The 26,351-nt window shown below is 39.5% G+C and overlaps 1 protein-coding gene and 1 long non-coding RNA gene across 2 annotated transcripts in view; one reads left to right on the top strand and one right to left on the bottom strand.

The window, feature by feature from the left end:
* Positions 1-26,351, top strand: part of LOC149918161 (uncharacterized) — a 51,769-nt gene that overhangs the window by 15,751 nt on the left and 9,667 nt on the right. Inside the window, exons 2-4 of the long non-coding RNA XR_016466025.1 lie at positions 19,143-19,203; positions 21,192-21,329; positions 22,734-22,920. This is a non-coding gene — a long non-coding RNA (uncharacterized LOC149918161). The remainder of the gene's footprint in view (positions 1-19,142; positions 19,204-21,191; positions 21,330-22,733; positions 22,921-26,351) is intronic.
* NPFFR2 (neuropeptide FF receptor 2) lies at positions 20,466-23,121 on the bottom strand. The gene is made up of 3 exons (XM_031596965.2): positions 22,749-23,121; positions 21,875-21,974; positions 20,466-21,306 (listed from the first exon to the last, which is right to left on the bottom strand). Exons 1-3 carry the CDS (start codon positions 23,074-23,076, stop codon positions 20,466-20,468), a joined length of 1,269 nt encoding a protein of 422 aa, XP_031452825.2. The 5' UTR covers positions 23,077-23,121.

Below are 26,351 nucleotides of genomic sequence, written 5' to 3'. Positions count from 1 at the left end.
TAATAGGGGAACTCTTAATACCAAGTACTGTCTGGAATGATTGCCTTATGTTAGTTTAGGCTGTGTCCATGGGAAATTGGATTTGGGCTGCAGAGAAGTGAAATTATTTTTGGTTATTTTGAATCATCCCAAACAGAAGTAGTCCACTGTTTGGGTCCTGCCAAGAATCAATTGGAGCACGGCAAGTAGCTGAGTGCTAGTGGAGTTGTCTGAGTAATTTCAATGCGTGGGAGACTAAAGTATTGTTGGTTGCAAAGGTTAGGTCCTACAGTTTGAGACTTATGAGGAAAGAAAACAAAAGATGACAAAAATGAAAAGGAGTGCCATGGAACTCTGAGGTGTTGGGCAGTTGAGGCTCTAATAAGAAACAAAATAGCGAACCTAGCTATCTCATTAAAATCATCAATTACATCCCACCAGTCTCTTGGCACTGCTTTTGTTTGCAATTGTTCCTCCTGCTGAAAGGAAGCAGATGGCAAAACTGCCTTTCCCTATCCTTCAGGGGTGGAAAAGGAAAGGAAAGATTTTTCGTTAATCCCTTTCTCTACTTGCCCTGATGCTGTCTTTCCTCCATCCGCACCAAAACACTCAGAAACAACCCAGGGAGCACTGCCCAACTCTAGTTTCATGGCAGTAGTCCTGTGACTTCAGCATAGTCAGTGATTCTGTGAAGTACTTCAGAGTTTATTATTTATTTAAAATGTGTTGATCCTGAAACGGACTTTGTAAATGAGAAAGTCAGAAATAATGAAGTTAGGAAGTAAGACTTCAAACACCTGGAATCAACAAAAGACATTGCTTCTCATTTGGCATAGCATATGATAAATGTGCATTTCAGATACTGTGGGCTCCAGCTAATGTATGATAGTACACTGACACATGCTTTGCAAGATATCAGCAAGGTTCCCTTCTCTCTTTGGGATGTTGTGCAATGTGGGCTTTTCATGGTATGCATTTGTGGTCAGCTTGATGTCTATGCTCTTCCTGAGCTGTAGGTTTTGTACAGATGTGCTTCTTCCCCTTTTGACTTTTTTCCATTAAGGACAAGAATGGGAACTTGTTTCTTCCCTGCTGGATTCATCTGGGGATTGCTTTTCAATGGAGAAGCTGAATCAAAAGATAGCAGCATTTCCTTGCATCTTGAGATTTTATATCTTGACTTGAGATTTCCTGCTGCCATGTAGCTGTTGCAGAGGATAATGCATCCTGTTCGCTTAGATGTAAGCAGACCTGGATCTTTGTGGGTGTTGCTGGTATTTTTGCAGGAATTTCTGCTGGAAAATAAAGAAAGTGAATAATGGCTATGGGGGAGAAAATAGTGTCCGGCATTTTCACAGGGAAATCAAATCTATCTGATGTAGAGAAGTACTTTCCCCTATGCAGTCGTCTTTTCTACATTGCATCTATGTGAGAGGTGGATTTCAGGTCTCTCTGTGTTAGAAGATTGGGAAGAAGGGTTTGCTGGGAAGTTTAAAAAAAAAAAAAATTCTGCTGCAAAACAATGGACTCAAGCAACTTTCTCAGTGTTCAAATCTTTGATTTGGAGTTCCAAATTGCAATTTTCAAACTGAGTACCCTCAAGTTCTTTTCTTTGTCCTGTATGTAAGTCTTTCAAGAGTTGAGCAAAGCAACTAGCTGTAACCTCCAGCAGACCACACCTTAGCATGGAAGCAGTTGTACTTCTTTAATTGTGAGCTGGAGTGGTTACTGATGTGATCTTAAGCATAGCAAATTCCCTATAAAGATTTTTTTGTATCACTGGATTGCATTTTTTCCTTAACTGCATATTTTTTCCACACAGTTTTCCACAGCTGCTAGTAAAATTCTACAGGGGATGAAGTGAATAAATCTTATCCTCATTATGAAGTTGGGAAGATTTAAATATAACTTGTAGGGCTGCTTCTACCATTAAATTGCATGTTTCAGGATTTCTCCTTGTCATGTTTAGCATCCATGTGAGACTGTTTTCTTTGAGGAAGACTTGGGAAGTCCAGAATGCGTATTTTCTTTCTCCCAGAAAAGGCAGCATTTGAGGGCTTAATACATGACACAGTCAAGTCACATTAACTACAGTTGCCTGCAGTCAGCTCTTCTTCTCTTCCTCCTCCCCCATTACAGATTACATTTAGACACAGAGACAGTCTTGATTGTAAACAGGGTGGTGTGGCAAGATGTGCTCTTACCCTGCTGTAGCATGCTTCTCATCCTCAGCTTTTTCTCAGTTGAATTTCCTGTTGAATTAAGTTGTTCTAGAATTGCCCTTCATGCTTCTCTTTTCAGAGACCAGGATGTTTCACTGGGGCGAAGGGGTCAGGAAAAGCACTGTCAGATAGCCCTGCTCTGTGCCATTAGGGAGATCTGTCTGAGACTAGTAAGGCAGTGACAGTTGTTGAAGGGTAGCTGTTGCCATGGTAGGACAAAATGCGCAAGGTATGGAAGATATCTGATGGTTGCATATCAGCTTTGGTCAGAGCTGGGGTGCAGTGTGCATTTATGTCTTAAAGGAAAATACTTCTTGCAATTTGTGCTTCTAGTAACTGTCAACTAAGATGCATTGAATCACTGTATTTTTCCCTTATAACTTTTCAATTTTAATTGAGCAAGTAGAGAAGAGTGAAGTCTATTCTTGGGTAGCTGTCAGATTCCTCTTAGCTTTTGCTTTGTACATCAAATATCTGCTGTGTGGGAATGAGCATAGTAGATGCTGTGATGATTACTGTATTAGCTGAGATACTAGAAACCAAGTGATGATCTATTTTTTGGAGAACTCAAGATACCACCACCTTGAAGACCTTGTGCAATTCCTTTATTGACCATCCATCAGTTTCTTAATGTGTGTGTTGGTGCTTGGGAACACAAGAACCTAATGTAGCTTATATTAAAACCAACAAAAACAAAAATCCCTAAGAATATTTTAAAATTAAAAATGCTATAAATCCAAGTGATAAAACAAGCCATGGAGAGAAAAAGCTGAAATGATTTGAAGGCAACTTTGCAAAACTTGGCTTTTTCTTCCTTTGGGTAAGGGAAAGTTCTGAAGCAGTCCCTAAAACAGCAAGGGGGGGAGCAGTGAGAGTGTTCTGCAGGAAGAACAACAGTGTGCCTTGTCCTTACAGAAGGCAGAAGCTGATTGGGATGAAAAATGTAGCCTCGCTGCAGTCTGTATCTGATGTTGGGCAAGATTTGCCAATTTTGCAGCTTTCCAGTGATGACACAGGTTGCATTTGCAACTGTGGGGGGCAGCCAGTTAGTGGGTATGTGGGTATGTTCTGCCTGAACTGCTAAAGGAATAGTAACTAATTCTCCAGAGGGTAAAACACAGGCATTTTCCTCTGGAAACTGAAATAAGTATGTACATCTAATACGGCTACCAAAGTGCTATGATAATGTAATTTTGTTAATGTGAAACAATGATTATGGGCCAGTGAGTTGAGGTGTTCTCATGCTATCAGAAAGCTAGCAAGAAAAATGGATGTGTCAGTATTCAAAGCAGATTCTGTAACATTGGGGGGGGGGGAAAGTAAAAATGACTATCAGGGAAAAAATACATTAAGGGGAATTACTGCACGCTCTGAGAGTGGCAGAGCAAACTCTGATTTGTGATAGTAAGAAGTGGCATGTATAAAGGAAGACTATGTTGAAGTACTAGGGGTTGTCCTTACAACCTTTGCTTTTTTTTTTTTACTTCATACAAATCCAGCAAAAATGGGGGAAAGAACATCTTGTGCACTGAGTGCCTGTTATTTGTCGGAGCTTTGCTCACACCTAAAGCCTTTTGCCTGGAGCATGTGAAAATAAAAATGGCAATATAGACCCTGTAACAGGTATTACTGCAAATTGTGATGTTTTTTCTACTTGCAGACCTACTTACGGGTTAAGGGAGTACTCCTTTTTCCTTTGCCCACAATCATTCTGTTGTTTAACTGATCTGTAGAGACTTCATGCATTTGAGTCCATGTGTCAGGAGGGAGAAGGCTTTGCAGTAGCCAGGTACGTAAGCTTATTTTTCACTTATTTATGAACGAATCCAGGAAACCTTATTTTCTGTTATGGGAGTCACTCTTTGGCAACTATTTGCTCTGTTTGTTGACAAAATATACCAAAGTCCATTTCTGATGTTGAAATAAGCCTGAGGCTCAACCAGAAAACCTTCCTACTAGTAGTTTGGGGGAGAAGAAAGCTTGACTTTTAGTGCCTTAGATGCTATGGAGTAGCAGCTGAGAGTAGTTCAGAGCTATTAAGGCACAATGATATTTTAAAGTGAAGGTGGGGAAATGTTTCAGTCTTCCATTGAAGGAAAGCTGATGGCTTTAGCCTTGAAATCTTGAATAGTTGAGTTCAAGTTAAACTTGTTCTAGAAACTGTCGTCATCTAGATGAGTTGCTGCAGCAGCTCCTATTTTGGAGGTCACTGCTACTGGGTAGAACAGGGAAAAGTCCTGCTGCTGTCTCCCATCTAGTGTTCTCTCAAACCTAAATACTTACCAGCCACTGCTGCCCGGAGTGAGATTTATAGACATAGTAATTTGCTGTTGAGAGCATCATCATAGATTCTTCTGAGTAAAGCTATCTCTCATTAAGTTGTCTGAAAATCAAGCCTGCTAATGTTTCTTCCTTAAGCTCCTTAAGCTGTTACTTTAAGATCTAATGTAGCATGTCATTAGGAAAATTGAAGTATTATATCCATCAGTCTGAAAAATACATTGTGAAGAGACTTTATTTCTTTAAAATGCTTGGTGTTAAAAAAGGAAAACAACATCTTACTAATGTCTGAACCTTTGGGCTATTGTGCCTGGAGGAGCACAAAAGCATTAGTGTGCATTTGGAGCCAATGAAAATTCTATTATTTAAAGTATAGACTTCCTCTGAGGCATCTTACTGAGGTCAATATTTACATCACTTTTTCAAGAAAATAGCAAAAAATCCCTCAGACTATGCATTTAATTTGCAGATTAAGGAAGCAGGCTTACTAAAACTATGCTGATTTATATGCTTGCTTACTCTCTGCAAATGAATTTGTCTGAAATGCCTGAGAAGGCACTAAGAAGGTATCAGTTCTGCTGCTCAACCCTGGCTGTCATTACAGAAACATCTGCAGATTACCTCTGTACAGCAGGGCAGTTGGCTGTGTTGCAGAAGCCACTTCCCTGTCAGTATGAGGGTTATTATGTTTCCAACTGAGATCAATTCCCTTTCCATATATTCTTATATTTGAGAGACGTTGTGTGGGCACTGGGTGTCTCATGTCCGTAGGCTTGAGAAGAGCCCCTGTTCCATGAATCTGTCAGTTCAAAGAAATAAAGTGGGTTGATGTGTGAATTGCTGGCTCAGATGGATGCAGGTAGCCTGAAGGGCTTGGAGTTGGAGCGCATTGTCTCTACTTGCCTGCCTGTCATGCTCTGTCCTGTGATGATCAGGGAATTGTCACCTATGAGGGTGTCTCACATGCTATGGTATTTGCTGTAAACAGAACAGATGCAAGTCATACCCTTCCTAGTCAGAAGGGATGTATTTCCAGCCATCTTTAGACTGCATGTAGTTGAAGTCTCTCATCTAGAAGTTTCAAGAGCAAAATCATATTGCTGGTCAAGGCATGTCAGTTCTGGCTAATTTTTTTCATGTTGGAGACAGTTCAAGTTTTGTGTATGAAACTAGCTGCTTGAGCTTTGTGTACGGAATTGCAATGTATTAAGATCTGTCTCCTTTACTGTGTGCATATGTGGTGCAAGACTCCTCTGTGATACTGTTGGGCTGGAACTGAACAGCCCAGATCATGCTAAAGCGCTTGGAAAGAAATGGCTGTGGAACTTGGCTGGGACTGCAGAGATGATTAATGATATTTTAGACACTTTCCTCTTAAGTATTCCCTCTGCTCTTCTGTTCCTTGTTTCCTTCTCTGCCTTTTTGAAAAGGATTTGTCACTGACGTTGAGTCTCCTGTAGCTTTTGTTGTTGTTCTGGCATGGATATCAATGTGCGCACGTTAGTATTTAGCACTTGAGCTCTCCATCAATAAAACTGAGAAGGCAATTATTTCTACTTATTCCAAGTGTGATTCTAAATAACTTTGTTTCTTCTATATACCTTGTGGGGGGAAGGAGGAAGAAAACCACAAAACTTATAAGTGTATAGTTTTGTGAGATCTTTGTGCATGCTTCATGAAAGGTAACAGAGGAAAGGCAGGATCTTGTCAGTTGGGCTAATTTCTCTTTAGGAGAGAGGCACCTCCACAGTTCAACACAATCAGACTAAGTTGTGAATGCATATGATGGGATATACCTTGTAATTTGGTGATTATGGATCTCATGTATGTTTGCACATGTGAGAATTACTCTTGTTGTTGCCTTTTGAGATACGTGATACAGAATCATTTTTGTATTAAGGCTTGTGTAATTGTCTTGTCTTTCTATGTTCTTGTCTTTCTCTTTTTCTCCATATTGTTTGGCAATGCAGGGTCATGCAACCCTGGCAAGACTCTAAAAGTATTTTGAAGATCAACTGGAAACCATATTCAGCCTATCCATCTGTATATATACCAGTGTATGAGACCAGAAGGGGAGGACAGCATGTCTTTCTCTTGGTCTTAAGCCTGGCAAGGCAGTATCTTTTATTTCCTGTGTTGCTTCAAAAGAAAAAGAGGAATTCTCATGTGCCGAGTCATGTAATCCTATCTGTTAGGAACTTTGCCTTATAACAATAGAAGCATAGGAATTGCAGCTCTTCTCAGAGAAATTTATGATGATTTGTTAAGGAAAGATCTATCTGTGACATGATTAAAAGCCTTTCCCAAAGCTCCATGTGGGAAGGCTTAACTGTTGCTTAGAAGCTTAGCATCTGCTGTTACATCTGGGCAGTAGCAAAGTGCATTGTATTTTGTGCTTTTCTGACATAAAGCTGAAGGACTTTTTTAAACCAGCCTTCAGTGATGATGTGAACCTTCCAAAAACCAGCTACAAGGCAAAACTCCTTTTGCCAGCTCTGTTTTTGTCCTTGTGGGACAAACAGATATTTCTTTTTATGTAGTGGGTACAGTCAAATATACAAGTGTTGTTAATTGTGTATTTCTACACAAAAAAGAAAGTAGAAAGCTTGCTGCCTCCCAAAGGGAACTGGTTTGCTCTGCAATCATCTCTATCCAGATTGCTGCTATATCAGGAATGGATGGACTCAGTTTTAGGCTTCCGGATAACCTTAGCAACAAGGTGCTCTACTCTTCAGAAGTCTATATGGAATCTATTTCATATCTGACATGACTTCTCTGATTTGTGTAGATTTAGGGCAGGAATTAGCTGGTCTCCAAATGTTTTAAAAAGGAGGACAGCAGACTGATAAATTAGATACTGATAAGGCATGCTAAAATATATTTATAATTCCAGTGCCTTCGTTTCTTTTTATGAAAAGTACTTCTGTCTTTTCCACTTTATTTCATAAGATTACTGTTTACCGGATGTCAATGGCACAGTGCAATATGGGCAGCAAAGTCACAGGCATACATTTTCTGTGGTTAAAAAATGGGATACTTTACAGCCAGCTGGTAAGCTGCGAGTATTCAATCACAAGTCCAGTGTCATACATTCCTTCTTTTGTGCTTGGACCGGGAGAAAATGCATAGGTCATGTATAATTCTTTGCAATTCTGCAATTGCAGAAGAGTACAGCGCTATTCCCAAGGTGTCTTTGAACATGTTAATACGCCATGTCTGGTTACCCTCACTGACACCATGAGGTCTGACTAGCCTGGCTTACCATGGATGATCTTCCAGCACTCTGAAAAATCGGAGAGACAGAACAGTTAAGTATTTTGTATTTCAACAGTAGTTCAGAGCAGTGGCAGTGCTTGAAGTCTGTGATGATAACTGCATAAAACAAAGTGTTTTTTTTGCTTCAAGTATGCATCAGAACAAGCAACCATCACTGTTTAAATTCCCCATTTGTCCAGTTTAAAAGTGTATGTAACTGTTGAAACTTTACTGTCTTCTGTGCTTGAAAGTCTGCTTTAGTAAATGTGGGAGCCTATTTAAACAGACATTATCTTAAGACTTCTTAGATAAAAATGCATACTTTGCTTAGTTTTCCACTGCCTTGTGAATCTGAAATACCCAGACTACTTCCAGAGCTGCTTTTTAACCTCTGAGGTGAATCAAGGTGGCAGAAAGTTCCCTCTTCCCAGTTCTGGAGTCTGAATTTAAGAAGCTGACAGGTTAATTGTCAAGTTAAATTATCATGGATGAAGTGGGTGTACTTTGTTCACAGCCATTTAGTCTGTTGCTCAGACGTACTTCTAAAAAGTGAAGGCAACACTGTTATGCCTAGATCAAAACTTTTCCATTTGTGAACAATTAAGCTGACTTGTTACTAAAATGAGACTGGTCTTGCTGCAATTCTACACCGTGCCTTCATTTGTAATTGCGGTCTTACCTAGTGTTGTGCTAGCAAAACTTTGTGAAAGAATATAGCATTTTATTTCACAAGGAATATCATGACATTTGTCTAATGGTACCCATTTACTCAAATGAGATTTTCTGTCTGCAAGTCTGTCTAGTTATAAAGAAGAGTAGCAGAAGAGTACCTAATTCAGCTCCATTGGCCTGGGTTGCTCTTCTTTGAGGATGAGGGTCAGCATGACATTTAAGACCACGGGAAGCATAACACTCTGTGTACTCTGTTCAAGCTGCTTAATACTTTCTCATTCAGAGACTAAGCTGCTGTCACTGTGAAAGGTGTGTCATCTTTGAGCAATTGTTTACTTCTTCAGCTATTTACAGCCTGAAATTCAAGCTGTTGTTTATTTCTTCTATACTGTCTCTGAATGTTTTCTAAAAACATAAATTTAGAATGTACCATCTGTGTGGGAAAACCTTATGTTTCTGGACAGGACCGAAGATTGTTGAAAGTTTAGCCTTGTTAGCCTAGAAGTCTGAATTGATAATCACTGAAGGAGGAAAAAAAAAATCAATTTTCAAATTCTGGTGCTTTCATGCACCACTTCAGCCTTTGTTTTCTATTTAAAGTTCTCATCTGTTTGTAATGCAGAACTTAAACTTCTGAATTCAGCCCAACAGATCACAAAGATGAGTACATGAATATTTATTCTCTCAATCACAATGGCTTAATGTCCAAGCTGCCATTAGCTGTATCTTCATTTCTCGTTGAGAAAACCAGATGATGACAGGCAGTTTGAAAAGGAGACCTTAGTTCTGTTTTGTGGAGTTGGTGCTGAAAATCAGCCTGTTTGTGCACCCTATATATTGCAATATCAGGAAAGGCTACAAGAAAATGACTCAAATATGATTAGAGGAAGTGGTATTAATTCACTGAGGGAAATTTTCTGACTTAGAGATCAGTCACTGAATATCAGAGTTGTGCTTCAGGGCTTTTCAGTTTTCTGATGTTTGGAGTATTTTGAAAGTATAAATAGCTGGCTTTGTGTGCTAACTGGTATTTTAAATTTTTCCTCAAGTGGAAAAAAGAGGGAAAACTTGGTTGTCATTGCAAATATTTTTAAGATCATCAGATTGATAATGCAGTCATGGACCAAGCTGATTTGAGGTTATTTTCCACTTAGTAAGAGCTTCTGAGTTTTTGTAATCTGCTTTTGAATTGTGTTAGAAGAAAAAATTATTTTCAATGTCTTAAAAAAGCATGTCAAAATTTCAGTCGTCACAGAAACTGGCCAGGCCAAATCACTCAAATCAGCTCGACTATCCCTAGAGAGCATCATTCAAATCAGCATTACTAATGAAATATCTCTTTCTTGAAGAAAAAATATGCACAGTGAATTAGATGAAATAATTGCCCAGCTCTAGGAACAAAGAATCTATTGAAGAATAAATCTGTGGAATTTGATTTTTACTTAGAGTATGAATACAAGCAAAAAAAAAGTGTGTTTTCACTTTTCCTCATTGTTCTGCTAATATCTTGGCAGATAAAGAAACTCTTTTCCAAACATGGCTATGCTTTTTTACCTGAGATTTTTCCTGTTCACACTGACACAGAAAATCAATTACAATAAGTGAATGCAGCACACTAACATTCTACTTGCATATGGTAAACACCATTAAAATCTTGATTTAGCTCAAGGTAAAACATCTTATCCAAAAGTTCCCACATTTCTTATTTTGTTAAAGACTGTAATTGCAAGGAATTTTTATGGCCATAGAAATCCTTTGGTCCGGACTGTCTTACTGTGGAAGTACACACTCTGTGTAACTTCGTTTGTATTTTAGCCCTTGTGGTATCTGAGCTGGACTGGACATGGCCTGCCAACTGTAGAGAAGCGGTCTCTCTGGAGCAGCTGAAGTAAAGCAGAGCAAACTTCTAAGAATGTGTGTGATGCTGGGGAGCTGGAGGCAATCAGGTACTGGGTAACATTCCCCAGTGATTCTGTTCCCAGTCGGAGGCACTGGCTGGGCAGGTAGGCCTTTTGTCAGCTCCTTGTAAGAATTCTAGACATCATATTGGTTGGAAATGTTTGTTAATCAGAGCTAAATTCTGTTACTGAAGCTCATTATGGCCTGTGTCCACTAATCATTATCACCATAACAAAAATCAAAGGCGAGTACTTTGCATTAAAGTACTTGGGAAACTCTCCTTATTTGCTTCATTTACATAATGAAATTGCCCTTTCACTCTCTGGAAGTGCCCTTTGTTTTTGCTGCCATTGGTTTTCAGTCTACTCATTTGGAGTTCTTAAAACTACCTTAGGGTGCTATATCATTTTGGATGCGAGATGGGTTTCAGCTAAGAAAATAGTTGATGGCAGAGTACAAGTGGGCTGCTCTATTTCTGATGATACTTTTTTCTCTGACAGCTATTTGGGAAAAGAAGTGCTGACTGCTTTCTGTAACAGCTAGTACTAGATTGTTTTCAAGGAAAGGTTGTCTGTATGCAGTACTGTGCACAAGTTTATTGTTTCTGTCACAGGTATCTGTGATTGGTGATGTGTAAGATACTTCAATGTCAAGGTTTAAAACCAGCTTAACTAAATAGCTAAAGAGTTATTGAGATGGGGGCTAATAGCTCCAGCATCTTCTGAGCAGTTTTCTTGCTACATACAGCTGTTTGTTCTTGCTATGTGACAGAAATGTGCACAGGACAGGTCACTCAATAAGGTGGCTGATTTGTGGTGCAGCCAGCTTGACCACCTCCTTGCTGCTGAAAAAGACAAACCATTGCAAAGAAATTAATTCATTACTATTTCAGTCCTCTTCTTGACCACTCAGGTGCCTGGGTAGCTGTCAGGTCAGTGCCAGCCAAAGGTGTCTCTTACTGTGTAGACCAGTCTCCTTTCTTTGGTGCAAACAGTGCTCAGACTTCCGAGAATCATTAGAGCTGTAAAGTAGTAAGTGACATAAAGATGACTTGAAAAGCAAGAGAAAATAAAAGAAATTTAAAATAGAATCAGGACCAAGGTAAGACCTGAACAAAATTGGCAGGGCTAGGCTTCATTTAAGGAGTAGATTTGCTGGGTAAGAGCATGCCATGGAGACATAGCTGAGCTAATTTAGAGAACAATTTCCTGTAATGAGTTCAGATACTGTGCTGGAGACTGCTGCTCTCTCATTCCCTTAGTAGCTGCTGCCTTCCCAACTTCAGCCACCCACAGCATTGCTCCTCCTTCAGAGAGCCTTTTCAGGTGCACTCTCCTCTCCAAGCTGCAGTGTGGCTCCTGCTCTACTTCGGTGTTGTGTAATTGAGCAATGCCATTCTCAGTTCAGAAACTTTCACCTCTTCTATGACTCAATACAAAGATCTGTTGCTTTAGAAGGTAAAGCTTTCATAACTACCAATTAGTAGTACCTTTAATTTGATGACTGGAAATAATTTTCATTCTCAATTAGAGCATAGAGATGCTTATTGAAAATTTTCCCTTCTCCTGACAGATATTCTGTTCCTACCTAGTAGGGGACTAGGATCCTAGCTTAACTCCTTCGCCTATTCCTTTTGAATTTAGAGGTATTTCCTTGTGATGTCTGACCTCTTGCCTGAATTTCCACAGCTCCTACCTTGTGGTTGCCTTTGTTTTTCTTCTATTTGTTTAGTACATGTTATAGCAAGACAATTATTTTAAGTCAGTCTGACTTTCTTTCCTTAAAATGGATTTGTGTTTTTGGATAGTGAGTTCAGCATTTAGATGACTATTATCCATTACCTTCCTGTTTTATTTTTGAAATATGTATAATAAAAACTGTAGCATTTCTAGTCTGTCTGGACTTCAGCATATAAAGCTCATAGCTGTTTTGTCATCTGCATTTGGCAAAAAGTTCTTTAAGTAAAATATGCTGCCATGCAAATAATCCATATGATGTACCATGTGTTTATTAGTAACCCTGTATCACAGATGTAAGGCTTGCTGCTTTTTTGTTCTTTCTTTTTGAATGTCTTTGACTTACTGCTGCTAGATATCTATTTGTTCCAATGAAAGAAGTCAGATCTTCAGACAGCAAGCAAAATGAGTCAGAGCAGGCTTCAACAAACAGCTCATTAGTGTTTGGTTTTAGACCTACTCATACAGTAACAGGATATAGCTTATAGTTTGTCCTGCTGAGCCTTTGCTTGTTGGCTGCTGAAATGAAGTGACTGCAAAGATGACTAGTATCGGTTAAAGGGTTTTACTTGCAGTCAGAGCTCAAATGAAAAGATCTGTTTTGCATTAATGCAATGCTATTTACGTGTGCACAAGTGAGATCCTTTTCTGGCAAGACATTTGGATGTGAATTTGCACATGTTATGAGGCTGATAACTGACTATGAGTAACTACTTGGTATTTAGTTTTTGTTAGGTTACGTTCTCTTTCCAGCTACTCCATCACCCCCAAAAAAGAACATGCTAGGTCTTTAGAACTTAGAAATATAATGTATTGATTGTAAAGGAAAAACTTAAGGTGTAAGGTTTTCCATGATGTTGAATTCAAACAAGTCTGTACTGCAAATAGCAGTTTCATTATCTTTTGTTTATTATTTTCTCACTGCATTTTTGTCTTCGATATTGTTTTGGTAGGTTAACTGATGAAGCTCTTTGCCTTCTCTGCAGGCATCATGTGACAATTGCATGCGCTGTTGACTTTGAAAACTTCTTAAGGTGCTTTTTTATAAAGGGTTTTAAAAATTAGTAAAGGCAACTTATGAAGCCAGACTTCCATGGATTGTGTTTCTTTTTAGAAGTTAGGAGCTGTTAGTGAAGTATTGTTTAATGGTCACTTAAAGCAACACTTGTACATTTTAGTTAGGAAAACAAAAATAAGTTGTGTGTGACACAAAGGAAGGGATGCCATGCAGTGAGGCCTGGACAGGCTTGAAAAGTAGACTCACAAAAAGCTTATGAGGTTCAACAAAGCCTTGCCCTTGGTTTGGAGTGATCCTGTGTGTGTATCAATTTGGAGAACTGCTTGACAGGAGCTCTGCAGAGAAGAACTTGGGGGTCATGTTGGATGAAAAGCTGAACATCAGTCAGCAGTAGGTTCTTCCACTTTAGAAGGCCAACTGTATCCTGGGCTGTATGAACAGAGGGGTGGCAGCTGAGCAAGGAAGGTGACTGTCCCTCTCTACTCTGCTTGTGTGGCCTCACTTGGAGTACCACATCCGGGCCTGGGACCTCCAGCAGAAGGATGTAGAGCTGTTGGAATAGGTCCAGAGGACTGCCGTGAAGATTGTCAGAGAGCTGGAGCACCTCTCCTATGAAGAAAGATTAAAGGAATTGGTCTTAGATTGGACAAGAGAGGATGCTGAGGCAACCTTGTTGTGGCCTTTCAGTATTTGAGGGAAACTTTACAAGCAGGAAGGGGACTGACTTATGTGATCTTATAGTGATAGGACAAGAGGGGGATAGCTTCAAAACTAAAAGATGGGAAAGCTAGGTTAGATGTTAGTAGGAAAGATTTCAGAGGATGGTAAGGCTATGGCATAGGCTGATCAGAGAATCTGTGGATGCCCCATCCCTGGAGGGAGTTCAAGGCTGGGTTTCATGGAGTCTGGGATGGCTTGATGCAGTGAGTGGCAACCCTGTTCATGCCAAAGCCATTTTATGAGTCTCCTGACTTTGGATGGTTTCATTTTAATGATCTGGTTTTTTTTACCATTCAGCAACAATGTTTACTTTTCTTGCCAGTGTAATTCTGCAAATAGCATCCTTATTTAAGGCAGCTTATTTTTTATAATATTGTCTTTATTGCACAAATTATCTGTTTGCTTTGTATTCTAGGTGAAATGAGAGAGCAATAAAGACCTAAATGGAGCACTGTTGATTTCTTGTTAATATTTACAGGTTGTTTGCAAGTGATCTTTGAATCTTTTCAATATAAATACCTGTTGATAGGTTCTGTTTCATTTCAATGAGGCAGAAAATGAAATACCTTGACATCTTCAGAAAGAAATTGAGTCAGTCGGTAATATTACCAGTATAACTATGATATAAAACAAGAAAGAGAGGACCTGTTTTTACTAAGTATCATGCAGATTGCCTACTGAGGAACAGCCATTGCCCCTAAAAGATTGCAACAGGGGGCAACAGAATTAGTGAAGAAGATACCAGAGATATAAAGCCCAAAGCAGCGCGTTGGCATTGTCAGTCTTGAGTGTGCAGAAGGAAGGAGAAGTATTGAACTCCTCAGTTCATTTCTTCTTAAAAAATAAACCTTTTGTTCTTCTGCCTTTTTGATTTTGAGCTCTTAAGCATAAATCCGGGATTAAATTTAGTTCTGGGACAAGTGTAAAGAAAAACTAGAAGGTCTAGACATATGCCACATCACTCTTCAATCCTTAATATGCCATATCAGGCATATCAAATATGTGATATTTGAACTCAAATGAGTTTGTTGTCAGCCACTCTGTCCTGATCAAATTATCACTTCAGTTGTGGGTTTTTCCACAAGTATTTTCTTTGTCTGAATACCCCAAGCTTACTTGCTTGATATACTGAAAGTCCATGATGTAGCCTCTGCTACTTCTCTTGTTACAGGTCCCATTCAGGTTAGGAAGAAGAGAGTGTCTGTTCTCATGGAGCTGTTCCCACTGTGGATTGAGCTTCAGTGCCTCAGAACTAAAACTTCAGTGACATTTAGTTTGCACTGGGAAACTGTTTCTGTGCTGGAACAGTTTCAGTAAGGAGAACTCAGGTGCATCTCAGGGTCTAGGCTAGTATGCTGACATGAGGTTTTTTCAGTAATAGATAAGTTTCATTTTTCATGTTAGGTTTAATTTTTTTCTCTCTCCGTTTAGAAGACAGACAGTGTGGTGTCCAGAATTTGCTTATGGTCTGCTGTCTGACATCTGTGTACAGAATGAGCCTCTCTCCAGGTTGTTCCTGAAGTTTTCTATTGTCAGAATAAACAGACAACTCCTCCCTCTCTGGAGCACACCTGTCAAGCTGTGTTTTTTGACTGAATGCTGACCCAAGTAGAACAAAATGGGTTTCTTCATCAGGGAGACAGGGTTCAGAGGCACCTTTGAGGATCTTCAGTCCTAAACTGCAGCTGTTAGTAACTGTGAGGAGCAATCAAAGAACCCAGGGTTTCTGAAAGAGTTTACTTCTAATGAGCAATTAGTAAGGTGAAGAGGAATTGACTTGCTCAGTTTAGCCTCGAGTCATAAAGAAATGGTGGAACAATCATAGTGAGATTAATATGTCAGAGGTTTTGATAAACTTGAAAAGGCAGAATTTAATCCACACTTAAAGAGTACAGACAGATGCTGAATATCACTTTTATAACAAGGGTTTATATAGAAGAGGATACCAAGTGAATTCAAGTTCTCATAAGAAAGCTGCTGGTGGAAATACAGAGAGGGAGAAGAATGATTCCAGTCAGCTGACTTCAGTGTTAAAGAGACAGCTCAGACCTGAGGTCTGCAGCGATAGGAGAATAGGTAGTCATTCTGGTAGTCACAACGATTTCTGAGGCCTGGAAGTCACTGCAGACAGCAATATCCTGAAATATAGGGTGTGTGTTTGTAATATTTCAGTCTTAGACTTGGTTTGGGGGACACTTTTGCTAATAAGTTGCAAAAAGAAAAAAAAAAGAAAGCATTTCAGTACTATTGGAAAGTGCCTGCTGCATGATGTACATGATGTAGGACCTTCATTGTTGTAGTTTTACTTTCTTTCCCTCTGTAGTGATGTCAGCTGTGTGCTTGCTGCAATCTGTGCTTCTGTTTCTAGAGCAAGTGATGCTTCCTAAGCAAGTATTTGAGCATTGTTTTCCACTGTCAAGAGAAAGCTTGATAAAGGACTGGAAATATATTATCCTCCTGCAAATGTCCTGTTAGTTCCTTTAAGGTCTGTAATCTTTCCCTTATCTCCATGTTTTTTCTTTGCTTTAAGTGATGGTGCTGCTGAGGAAACAGATAAGGTGTACATAAAGCAAGTGGCAGAGAGTATGTGGATTGCCATGTGTGGTGTCTACTTATGTCTGATGCTCTGGCAGTCCCCTGGGTGAAAGGCACTAGTCACTCTGTCAGCAGGATTCTGCCATCAATCTGAGTACAACTGTACTTTCTAAGCTAAAGAAAGCCATGAGTACCAACTTTGTGGGATTTTGTTTATTAGGCCTTCCATGAAGACAGGCAGTAGAGTATGGAATGGAAGAGTGTTTCTAATACAGAATGAAACATTTACAGGTAAAAACTGAAGAAAATAGCAAAAAAAAAAAAAATGCAGTCTGAACCTTTGGCTGAGCTGTGGAGTCAGGGTGCTGAGAGCTTTGGAAATGTGTGCCCAGGGAGATGAAATATTCATTCTTTTCTCTGGGGGAAAAAAAACATACGCCTGTGTGATACTAAAGGGAAGATTTGAGAATTATTTCTATGTGGCATCTCCTAGTCTAGTGTATGTGGCTGAAGATATGATTTCTTAATAATCCAATAGCCAGAAATGATAGCTAGCAGATGCTGGGTTCTAAATACCTGCGAGTACTGTCTACTAGATAAGAGCAAAATTACTTTTCTGGAAACTTTCCTCAGTCCTTAGAAAAGGCAAGCCTTTAAGTTTTTTTTTAAGGGTCTTGACCATGGCAGTCCCCATCTGAAAATCTGGAAGAGTACAGTTGTAGAGCAACAATTTGGGAATAAGCCATGGGGAGGAGTCACAAGATGCTTGCTTCCCCTTTAGTGAACTACCTGCTCCATCTGGCAATTGTAGAGCACTCTACTTACGAGGTGCAAGTAATTTGACTTGAACAATTTTTTTGGTAGAGTTTGCTATGTGACAGGGAGTCCTCAATGTTCTTGATGGAGTTGAGCAGTCAGATGTGATTTCTTGTATAACAACAAACTATGCCCTCTGATCTGTGCAATTAGGAAGTAGTGTTGTTTTCTGAGTTAGTGGGTCATGAAGAATCAATTAGGTTTGAAGTAGCAAGTATGGCTTGATCTTGCTTAGTTTTTACTAATCAAAGCTAGCAGTTAATTTATTAGTTTTTCATGTGAATGCTGGGGAGCTGTAACAGCAAAGCAAATAATTCTCAAAGATATGTGGGAAAGAAAAGAAATGCTACAGATGAACTGATTTGAATCCTGAGTTCTTGAGATTCATCAACACTGCTTATGCTTTCATACTTGAATGGGAAACTAAAGATTTAGGCAGGATCTGTTTTCTTTAAAAAAAAAAAACACTTTCACTTGCATAGAGCGTTGAAAAATCCACTTGTTGTCTACCTTCCTTCATTTCCCCATTTGCCTATACTCTTTTTGAAGTCTTTTCTGGCTTTTACACTTTTTTGTTTCTGAACAGCTATTTCACTGCACTTATGAAGGAGGCTGCAATGAAAAGCCCTATTACATATTTGTCATTACTTCAGTTTTCCTGATGCTTTCAGCTTCCCCTGTTGTGCCTCTTTCATATTTTTAAGCTATTTGTTTTGCCTTTTGTAAATTTTAATATCTGCTGAATGTCTTCACTCTCCAAAAATGCTTTTCCCAGAAGCGATTCCTTTTCCTTTATACTTAATGCTAGACTCTTGGTACTTGATTACCTGCATTATCTTCTGCATTATTTCTTGCTGTTCATTCTTCACTCTGTCTCCATTTTGCAGCTTATATCCCAACAGAAGTGAGTCACTACCAATGGAAGAGCTGTAATCCATCAGGTTCAAAAGCACTGACTTCTCTCATTTGGCACACTGTTCCTGCTTTCACCCACCTGGGCTGGACATTGGAATCTAATGTATCTGTGCATTTATTTAGACTTATCTTAGCTTTCTGCGTCTTATTATATATCTCTGCCCTGCAAAAACCGCAAGATCTTTACAGATCTTAAAAGTTAAGATCTTTTTTTGATTGAAACTTCCCCTCTATGAAAGACACTTAACATTTTGTCTATTTTTGTGGAAGGAGAAAAAAACATCTAACATATCTCACTTCAAGGGATGGAAGAGATGAAGGAGCTGTGGGATACCTAAGCATCCAGAAACTTTTTATGATGGAGTTTTCAACAGGGTACAGCAGGATCAGTCATTCTTATTTGATTAGATCTTTAAAAATCCAAGTTTAGGTACAATGTTTATTTAAAAAAAACAACAACAACACAAGCTTGCAATATCAGTTGTTACTGCCATTTTCCCCACCCTGTTATTCAGTGAATGTTTTCCTTTTTTTTCTGGTAGCTCAAAAAGGTACGAAGTTTGGGGCAATACAGCTTGAAAAGTTTTCAGTTCTCCTTGACTGTAAATCTGAAAGGTACTCCAGTTTACCTGCAGGAAGACTGCAATTTGGTGAGCAAGGATGCCTCCTAATCACCAAGGAATGACCCTAACTGGTAACTGATTCCCTGAGACTCTGACAGGACAAGGCATGGCGGTGTTTTAATCTTGTAGCAGATCTATGAAGGCTGATCTTTGTGCTAAATTGTGCCTTGTTAAGTTTGGGAACCTCTTTGAGATGTTCCTGGAGTTGCTCTTTATAAGTGCTGACAGGTATTATCTCTTGCTGCTATTAAGTTAGTCTTGATCTAGACACCAAAAAAGAAATCATCAAGAAACAAAAAAGCCACACCCAAATTGTTCCATAAGCCATTTTTCATCCTTTATTTCACAAATTTTCACTTATTTTTTTTGAATTCCAAAAGCAATTGATACCACAGAATTAACAAGAGGGGAACAACCAGAAAAGGGAATAAAGAGGATGTGACTAACAATGCTTGCTTTTGCTATTTGATAGGAAGTGATTGGCATTCAAGATTACCAGCCAGAAGTACAAGTACATGAAGATCTACAAACTGGTGAGTGAAGTTCAGATATTCAGACTGTATTTCCAGTATTTAAGAGAGTAACAGACTGATAAGTTCCAGGAACAAGCTTATGCTTCACTTGAAGCACCCGAAAGCATAGTACTAAGAACCCATTGCTGAACAGAGAAATGCAGTATGTTAATCATGAAATGAGTTTATTGAATGTCAGGCTTTTAGTAGAGGGCTTTATGTAAATCTCATTTGCAGATGTATTGGTCTATAGATTCATTTATCTCTTAATGCAACAGAAAACAAAAATATCCAGACCAGATGATTCCCTTAGAATGCTGCAGGGGCTGGCTGCTCCCCATGAAGATGAGGTGTGTTGCAGGGCAAGCCAGGGCTGGATGTGAAGCTGGGTTTAGCTGAGGGTTCAGGCCATCAGACAAGTTTATTGTGATGAATCAGGTCTGGACTCAGGCGAGGAAGTTGACCTGCAGATCAGGCTTAGTGTCTAGACCATGGGGCCTATGACCTTCCTCACGGAAGGACTGTGAGGCAGTAGGGGCCCATCACTGGAGCATCACTGTAGAGGCAGCTCATAGTATGTGCTGTGACATTCCCATAGTGCTGTCTGGGAGCTTCTCTCTGGAATATCCAGTGGGAAGGGAGACCTCAGAGCTGCCCTGAGTCCTGGCAGTCAAACCCCCCAGGAGAGCACGTGCACAGAGGGCCCTGGTGAGTTTCATGGTTCCCTTCTCTACCTGGCATGGTAGTCCAGATGGCCACTACAGACAGCTGTGTTAGTTTTGTTGCCTGATACTGGAAGATTGCACGTGTTACTAACAATCAGCCTTACATGCTGAATTGTTACTGTAAATATTGTACATGCAGCCCTGTTTCAGCTGTTCCAAGGAATTCAGAGAAGCAATTGCACGTTCTCTCCATCAGTGTCAGATATCATTGTATTGGGGTATATAACTGTAGTCGTCTTTTTCTCTTAATTCACGATAAAGGGGAGGCATTCTCATTGTAATCAGGACTTTGCTCTAGTCCAGTGCAAGAGCAGTGAGTCATCACTGACCGTGGGGAGTTTGTCCCTGGTTTAAGCTGGTGATAGAGAAGGATTAATTTTGCTTCTTCCTTGTGTCAAACACTTAAATATTTTGCAAGTTACATATCGTTTCCGAAACAGAAATGTCCTGACATTTTTTCTTTTCTTAGAAAAAGAAATATCTTACAGAGCTTGAATTCCACAACCCAGTAAAGAGATTCTGTTGGACGTAAGTCTTTCAGAGAGTACATAACATGTTTTACTTCATCTTGTTGTTGTAAGGCTCTTCAAGATCTTCCATCATCAAATCCTGCTGGTTATTCATCCAATTTCCTTTCCTAATTAGCTTTCTCTCTGCCTTGACATTTTGACAAGCTTGATCCTGGGGTGTTTGGTAGTTGGCAACTGGCAAAATGGCATTGCTTTGGACTCGCTGAGAGTAGACCTCCCTATGAATGATGTCCTTAGAGCAGAGCTGAAGTTTAAAGGCTGCCTGAAAGCCTCTGCGAAAGTTTTCGTTAAAGAAACCATAGATAATGGGGTTGATGCTGCTGTTGAAAAAGGCCAGCCAGTGGGCAAAAGGGTAGATATAAATGTTGATGATCTGCAGCTGGATATCTGACAGGTTGGCATAGTCTGAGAGCATCATTAGAGTCCACAGTGGAAGCCAGGACAGGGTGAAAAGCAAAGCCACAATAATGAGCATTTTGATGACTTTTTGTTTCTTTTTAGACACAGTGTGTCTCTGCTCCTGGCTGTGCTTTCCCACTGTAGGTACTGCTGTACTGAAGAGAGCAATGCCTATCCTAGCATACATAATAACAATGAGTGACAAGGGAGCAAGGTAGATATTGGCAAACAGAACTGTTGTATAGATCTTTCTCATTCCTGGGTTAGGCCAGTTCTCCCGGCACCAATATACAGGGCGGGTTTCATTGCCGTAGCCAAGGATTACTCTTATATGCTTCTCTTCTTGTACCTGCAGCATGACTGCTGAAGGACACATGATTGCAACAGCGAGAATCCAGATGACTGTTATAATGATGATAGCAGTTGAGGTGGTCAGCTTCTGCTTAAATGGATAAACGATGCATCGAAACCTGCAGCAAAGGCATCCAGGAATGTATGTGGATAAGCCATTTACAGAATGCTTAGAGAGGTAAACATAAACATATACACAGGTATAAAATTGTGTACTGTTAAAATTGTATGGTTAAAATTGTATATTTTTAAAGGTACAGATGGATTGTCTTACCCTGCATAACCAGTGGAGTTGTGTGTAACTGCTCCATTTAAGAACTGTGTTGAGGAAAACAATCTAGAAGAAAGATGGTGTAAGAAATCTCTTGATTATCATCTGTGTCTGTATCAACCTGCTGCTGTTTCAGTTAACTATAGCAGGCACCACTGCTTCTGCTATCTAGCTTAACTAGGGAACTAACCAACTCTACACAGTCAGGTACAGCCAGCTGTGTGACTTTTAAGAGATTCTGACAGAAGAGCAATTACTGTGGATGCACTTCTGAGATGGCCATGTTTTAAGGGGGCAGCCTTATGAACTACATCCATCTAATGTGTTGTGGTGGTGTGTGAATTTACATGCCTCAGTGTCATCAGGTGGCATGACAGAGATGAAAGTGACAGTTTATCATCTCCACGTTATCTTACCTGTCTACAGCAATTGCAACCAGAGTGAAGATGGAGGCAGAGACAGAGATTCCTTGGACCATCCCACTCATCTTGCAAACCATGCTCCCAAATGGCCATCCTGGAATGAAACGGGCAATTGAAATTTCTACCATCTCATTGCAGCTCTGTGGTCATATGCATAACAGGAAATTTCTGTCCCAGAACAAATACTTTATTTTTGCTCTCGCAGGTCACTTTAGGGGTCAGAGAGGCACAGGTTATGTAAATACATGCAGTACCAGTTGCCTAGGTGAGTTTCTGATGTTCCCAAAAGCAGAAAAGCAAGCATTTGTGGTTTTACATAACACTGAAGTGAGACCAGCAGACAAGAAAAGGGTATTTACTGCTACACAATTGCTCTCTGTGCTAAGTACCCACTTAGTCTTCCTGGGCATATAAGATAGCACTATTAAAGATCCTGTCCCTTGTAAAAGATGCAGGATGTGGAAGTCAGCAGGGACAGCCCTACTAAGAGGGTATTTAGAGGCTTGTTTTCCTCATCTGTGACTTCCACTGATTTGAAATGCCAACTGAACTGTCTCTGAAACAGCAGTGTGTAAACAGGACTATTGACCCAGTGCTTTATTGGGTGACTTTTGTGCGCTGTCACCATATGTGTTGCAAAGTGAACCTGAACCCCTTCTGCCCAACATGCAAGATGAGGGCTCTGAATTTGCCCTTATCTTTCTCACTGGTGCTTGGATTCTGTATGCCAATGACAGAGATTAAGAGTAGTATATGTGGGTCACTGTCATGTGCAACCAACTCTCAGGTTTCCCAAGGAGGCCAGATCTCAGAAATACAGGTGAATCCCCCTCATGTTCTTTTTTCTGTGCAGTGTGAACCAGCATACCTGCAATGATGTTGTCCAGGAGGGTGGTGGGCATGCAGAAGATTCCCACCAGTAAATCACTGACAGCCAGGTTCAAGATGAAAAGATTTGTGACCGTTCGCATATGCTTGCTCCTCAGAACAATATAGCAGACTACTCCATTGCCAACCATACAGAGCAGGAAGATGAGGAGGTAAGAGACAATGAAGACAGCTGCCACTGAAGGCTGATGATGGTAGAAGTCCACGTAGGAGACATTGCCTTCTAAGTAGAGGTACTTGTATGTCCCGTTATAATTCAGCAGATGAGGCCATTCAAATGAAGAATTTGAGTCAGTTTCCTTACTCATGTTGTAATGTGCCTTAAAAGATATTTTTAAAAGGTCATTATAATGCAATTAATATTTATTTGAAGAAATGTGAGTAGTTTGGTTATGCAGTGTGCTGAAGTACTTCTGAGCTAGTGTATTCTCATCCCTCTATGGCTTATTCTAGTGGTCCATACTCTGCCCTCCTCCTCCCCCCTCCCGTTCAAAGTGGAAAAGCAATAAATATTATTAGTTTACATTTGTTTGATTCTACAGTATAGGTATATAGAAGTGATCAGTAAGACTGCGAAAGATTTTCTTCCTTCTCCAGTCTTTGTAAATATTCTTCCCTTCCCAAATAAGAGGAATCCAGACAGGATGTAAACAAATCTGTTGTGATGTGTCAAGTAAAGAAAACAATATTTATTTGGAGGGGGGGAGGGGTGGGAGAGCAGAAATCAATTCTTGAGAAATGTATTTACTCAACAGCTTGAGTAAACTAACTCTTAAGCAAAAGTGAGGTTGCTGAGCCATTAAAAACAGTGGTGAAAATAAAGAATTCAGAAGGCATGAATCTTCACCTGAATGTATCCAAATCCAATCACATTTAACTGAAAAGAAAATATTTTCATGTACAACTAATATTAGACCTTAATTGATTTTACTTTCCTATGTACAATCTACGTAGATCAAGATAAAGGTCAGGAAACATGGATGGCCTCTGTATTTAAAATGTGTTAAAGTACAGAATAGCTGAATGTATTTTCTAGCTCTTCTACTGAATTCTTGTGTGATTTGGGGGAATTTGTAGTCTTTCATGTTGCAATTTTCTTGTTATAAAATGTGGGAAATATTTTTCCCACGTTGTGTATTCACACTGTGAAGTAATTAGTATTTTCTTAATTACAGTATTTGATATAGCTGGGAAAAATTGATAGACTTTCTTTTAGAGTCTTTTTTTTTTTAAGTCAAAACTCAATGATAGAATCTGTTTCAAACTAAGTATCATCATCTGTGTTGTAGTAGCAGCAATGCTTTGAGTTGCTGGAGGGTTTGGGAAAAGGATATTTAGTGCTTGAGCATATTAACTTCCATACTTAACTTACTGGGCTTAACTTTGTAGGTTACAAGCTATTTTCTTACCCTGTAAAGCCCATATCTATATATGGCTATAGATTGAAGTTTGCTGTGGCGTGCTGTTATCATGTGCATTATACAGGGTTTAGAAATTCCATCCGTCTCTGTAGCAGGTTACGCTGGCATCTTGATGTTTACAGTGAATACCATGTGACTGACAGGGAGCATTCAAATATGTTTTTCTGTATTTATTTTATCTGCAAGATACGGACTTTGAAACTTAAGTAAAAGGAATAGGAAAAATTATCTGTCTACTGATGGCTTTTGGGCAGCAATAAATTAAAATGGGTTGATGAGGTTGTGATCAAGGGAAGGAAAGCGCTGGCTCTGTCTCTTTGCTTATGAAGGGAAACTCAGGCACCTTTTTGTTTTCTTGTGCAACTGCAAGTTTCAGCTACCTCCTCAGATTCCTGATGAAGGTATTTCTTATGTCTATGAAATCATGGTGGGAGATGTGATATTCTGCTGTCACCCTGCATAGGGCAGTCCTCTACTGAAGAAAAGGAGTATGAGGAAGCTGCCAAAAGAGTGGGTGTTTTTCTTCATTCTTCTTGCTGTTTTACCTAACGACTTGCTAATTAGAGCTTCTATCTCTGCCTATTTTTTCCCTGATATACTTGCTCATGTCTAGTTCTCAGGAAAGCACTGCAGTTTTTCTATATTTTGCTTGTTAATGAAATTCAGTAATATCAAAAGCTTTGCAAGTGTTTCACTTTCAAGTAGTTCAGTAAATTATATGTATTCTGGTATGCCCCAGGTTTGGAAGAAGTATAGCGGTGAATATTACATAGATGTCTTGTTTTCTGCTTTGTTGGATATCAGCAGCTATACAGCGTTTGTATTTTTACATATCTTTATGTATTTTAACAAAGCAATGTGCTAACTGACTGTAATGGTTGTGCATTCCTTTTGTTTGCCTTTATGCTGAAAAACTGTATTGGTTTATTTCATTCAAAACATTTTCAAAATTATTGAATTTTCATTCAAATGTTTTATGTGCCAAATGTTTTAATTACACAGATCAGATCAGCTACTGCAGGTGTTTTAATAGTAGCTTTATTATTCACTGAATGGTACAGGTACTGATGAAACTACATACAAACATGATGAACAGTGAGAGCAGTAACAAAAATAGACATTTGTCAATAGTAGCTTATGCCATTCTTTTAATCACAGCTCTTGAACTGTGCTTTGTAAATTCCAGGAAATGTTTCATCACTAAAATCCCATCTAATGCTTAGCATCTCTTCTGCTCCCTTTTGGCCTCTGTCAAGAAATGATTGTTCACTTGCCTCCTCTTTCCTGGCCAGATTCTCATGGTAGTAAAGAGCAGGAGGCCAAGCTTTCCCTGCCCAGGGAGATAAGCATGAGAATCAGTACTTATTTTAAGATCTTCCCCACAAAGAAAGGGCAGTGTTGTGACCTTTCCACTTGACATAGTTATTCTGGGTGAGGAATGTAAAATCCAAGCAGTTGGCCTGTAACTCTAAGTCATTTATATGGCTGCCAATTGATGGGGTTAATCAAGTTTGAAATAGGAGTGTTTGTGAATTCAGCCATTTTTTTTCTAATAGCTTATGCTGAAACCAAGTAGAGGTGCTTGGTTTAACACAGAGGTGTAATAGTGAGGAGCAGAGCAGACAGAGCAGTAATCTCATACTTGCTGTATGTTTGGAGCAAACAAAGCAACAGATGAAGTTTTCCTAGACAAACTGCTGCATTTTAGATAGTGAATGCAACTGTGCAAGAAAATAGGAATTCTGGTCTGTGCAGAGTAAGCACAAGACTAATTTGCCTGGTAGGTCTCACAGCTAGCTTTGAAAACTTTTTGGCCGAGAATGATAGTACATCCAGTCCCAAACAAGCTTTGGGAAAAAGTCAGGCCCTCTGACCTTTCTCATCTAACAAAAATAAGTACACACTTGTCTCTTTTGATTGTTGCTGTTGCTTCCTCTGAGGTTCGTGCCAAGTTCGTGTTCTCTAGCATTTGTGTGTGAATAGGGGAGCTGCAAGTGTTTGTTTTACTGTAAATGAGCACTAATTTCCCTTCACAATCCCTTGCTTTCTGGAGATGGAGCTTTTAAGACAGGCATTCCAGACTAGGGAAGATTGCATTTACCTTGCACTGTTATTCGTGATTTATGCTGTCGCAATGCAGCCCTGCAGATAAGAGAGGTGGG

This window comes from Phasianus colchicus, chromosome 4 (genome assembly GCF_987193195.1).
Source record: "Phasianus colchicus chromosome 4, bPhaCol1.hap1.1, whole genome shotgun sequence".
Classification (NCBI taxonomy): domain Eukaryota; kingdom Metazoa; phylum Chordata; class Aves; order Galliformes; family Phasianidae; genus Phasianus; species Phasianus colchicus.
This window is presented reverse-complemented; position numbering and strand designations above follow the sequence as displayed.

What these genes read in the sequence shown, in the direction of transcription:
- NPFFR2 (XM_031596965.2), bottom strand. Translation starts at nt 23,076, where the DNA reads ATGAGTAAGGAAACTGACTCAAATTCTTCATTTGAATGGCCTCATCTG. An exon ending in CCTGGACAACATCATTGCAG is followed by an intron (nt 21,975 to 22,748) that starts GTATGCTGGTTC and finishes GTTTCATTCCAG; the next exon opens with GATGGCCATTTGGGAGCATG. An exon ending in GTTGCAATTGCTGTAGACAG is followed by an intron (nt 21,307 to 21,874) that starts GTAAGATAACGT and finishes CCTTTGCTGCAG; the next exon opens with GTTTCGATGCATCGTTTATC.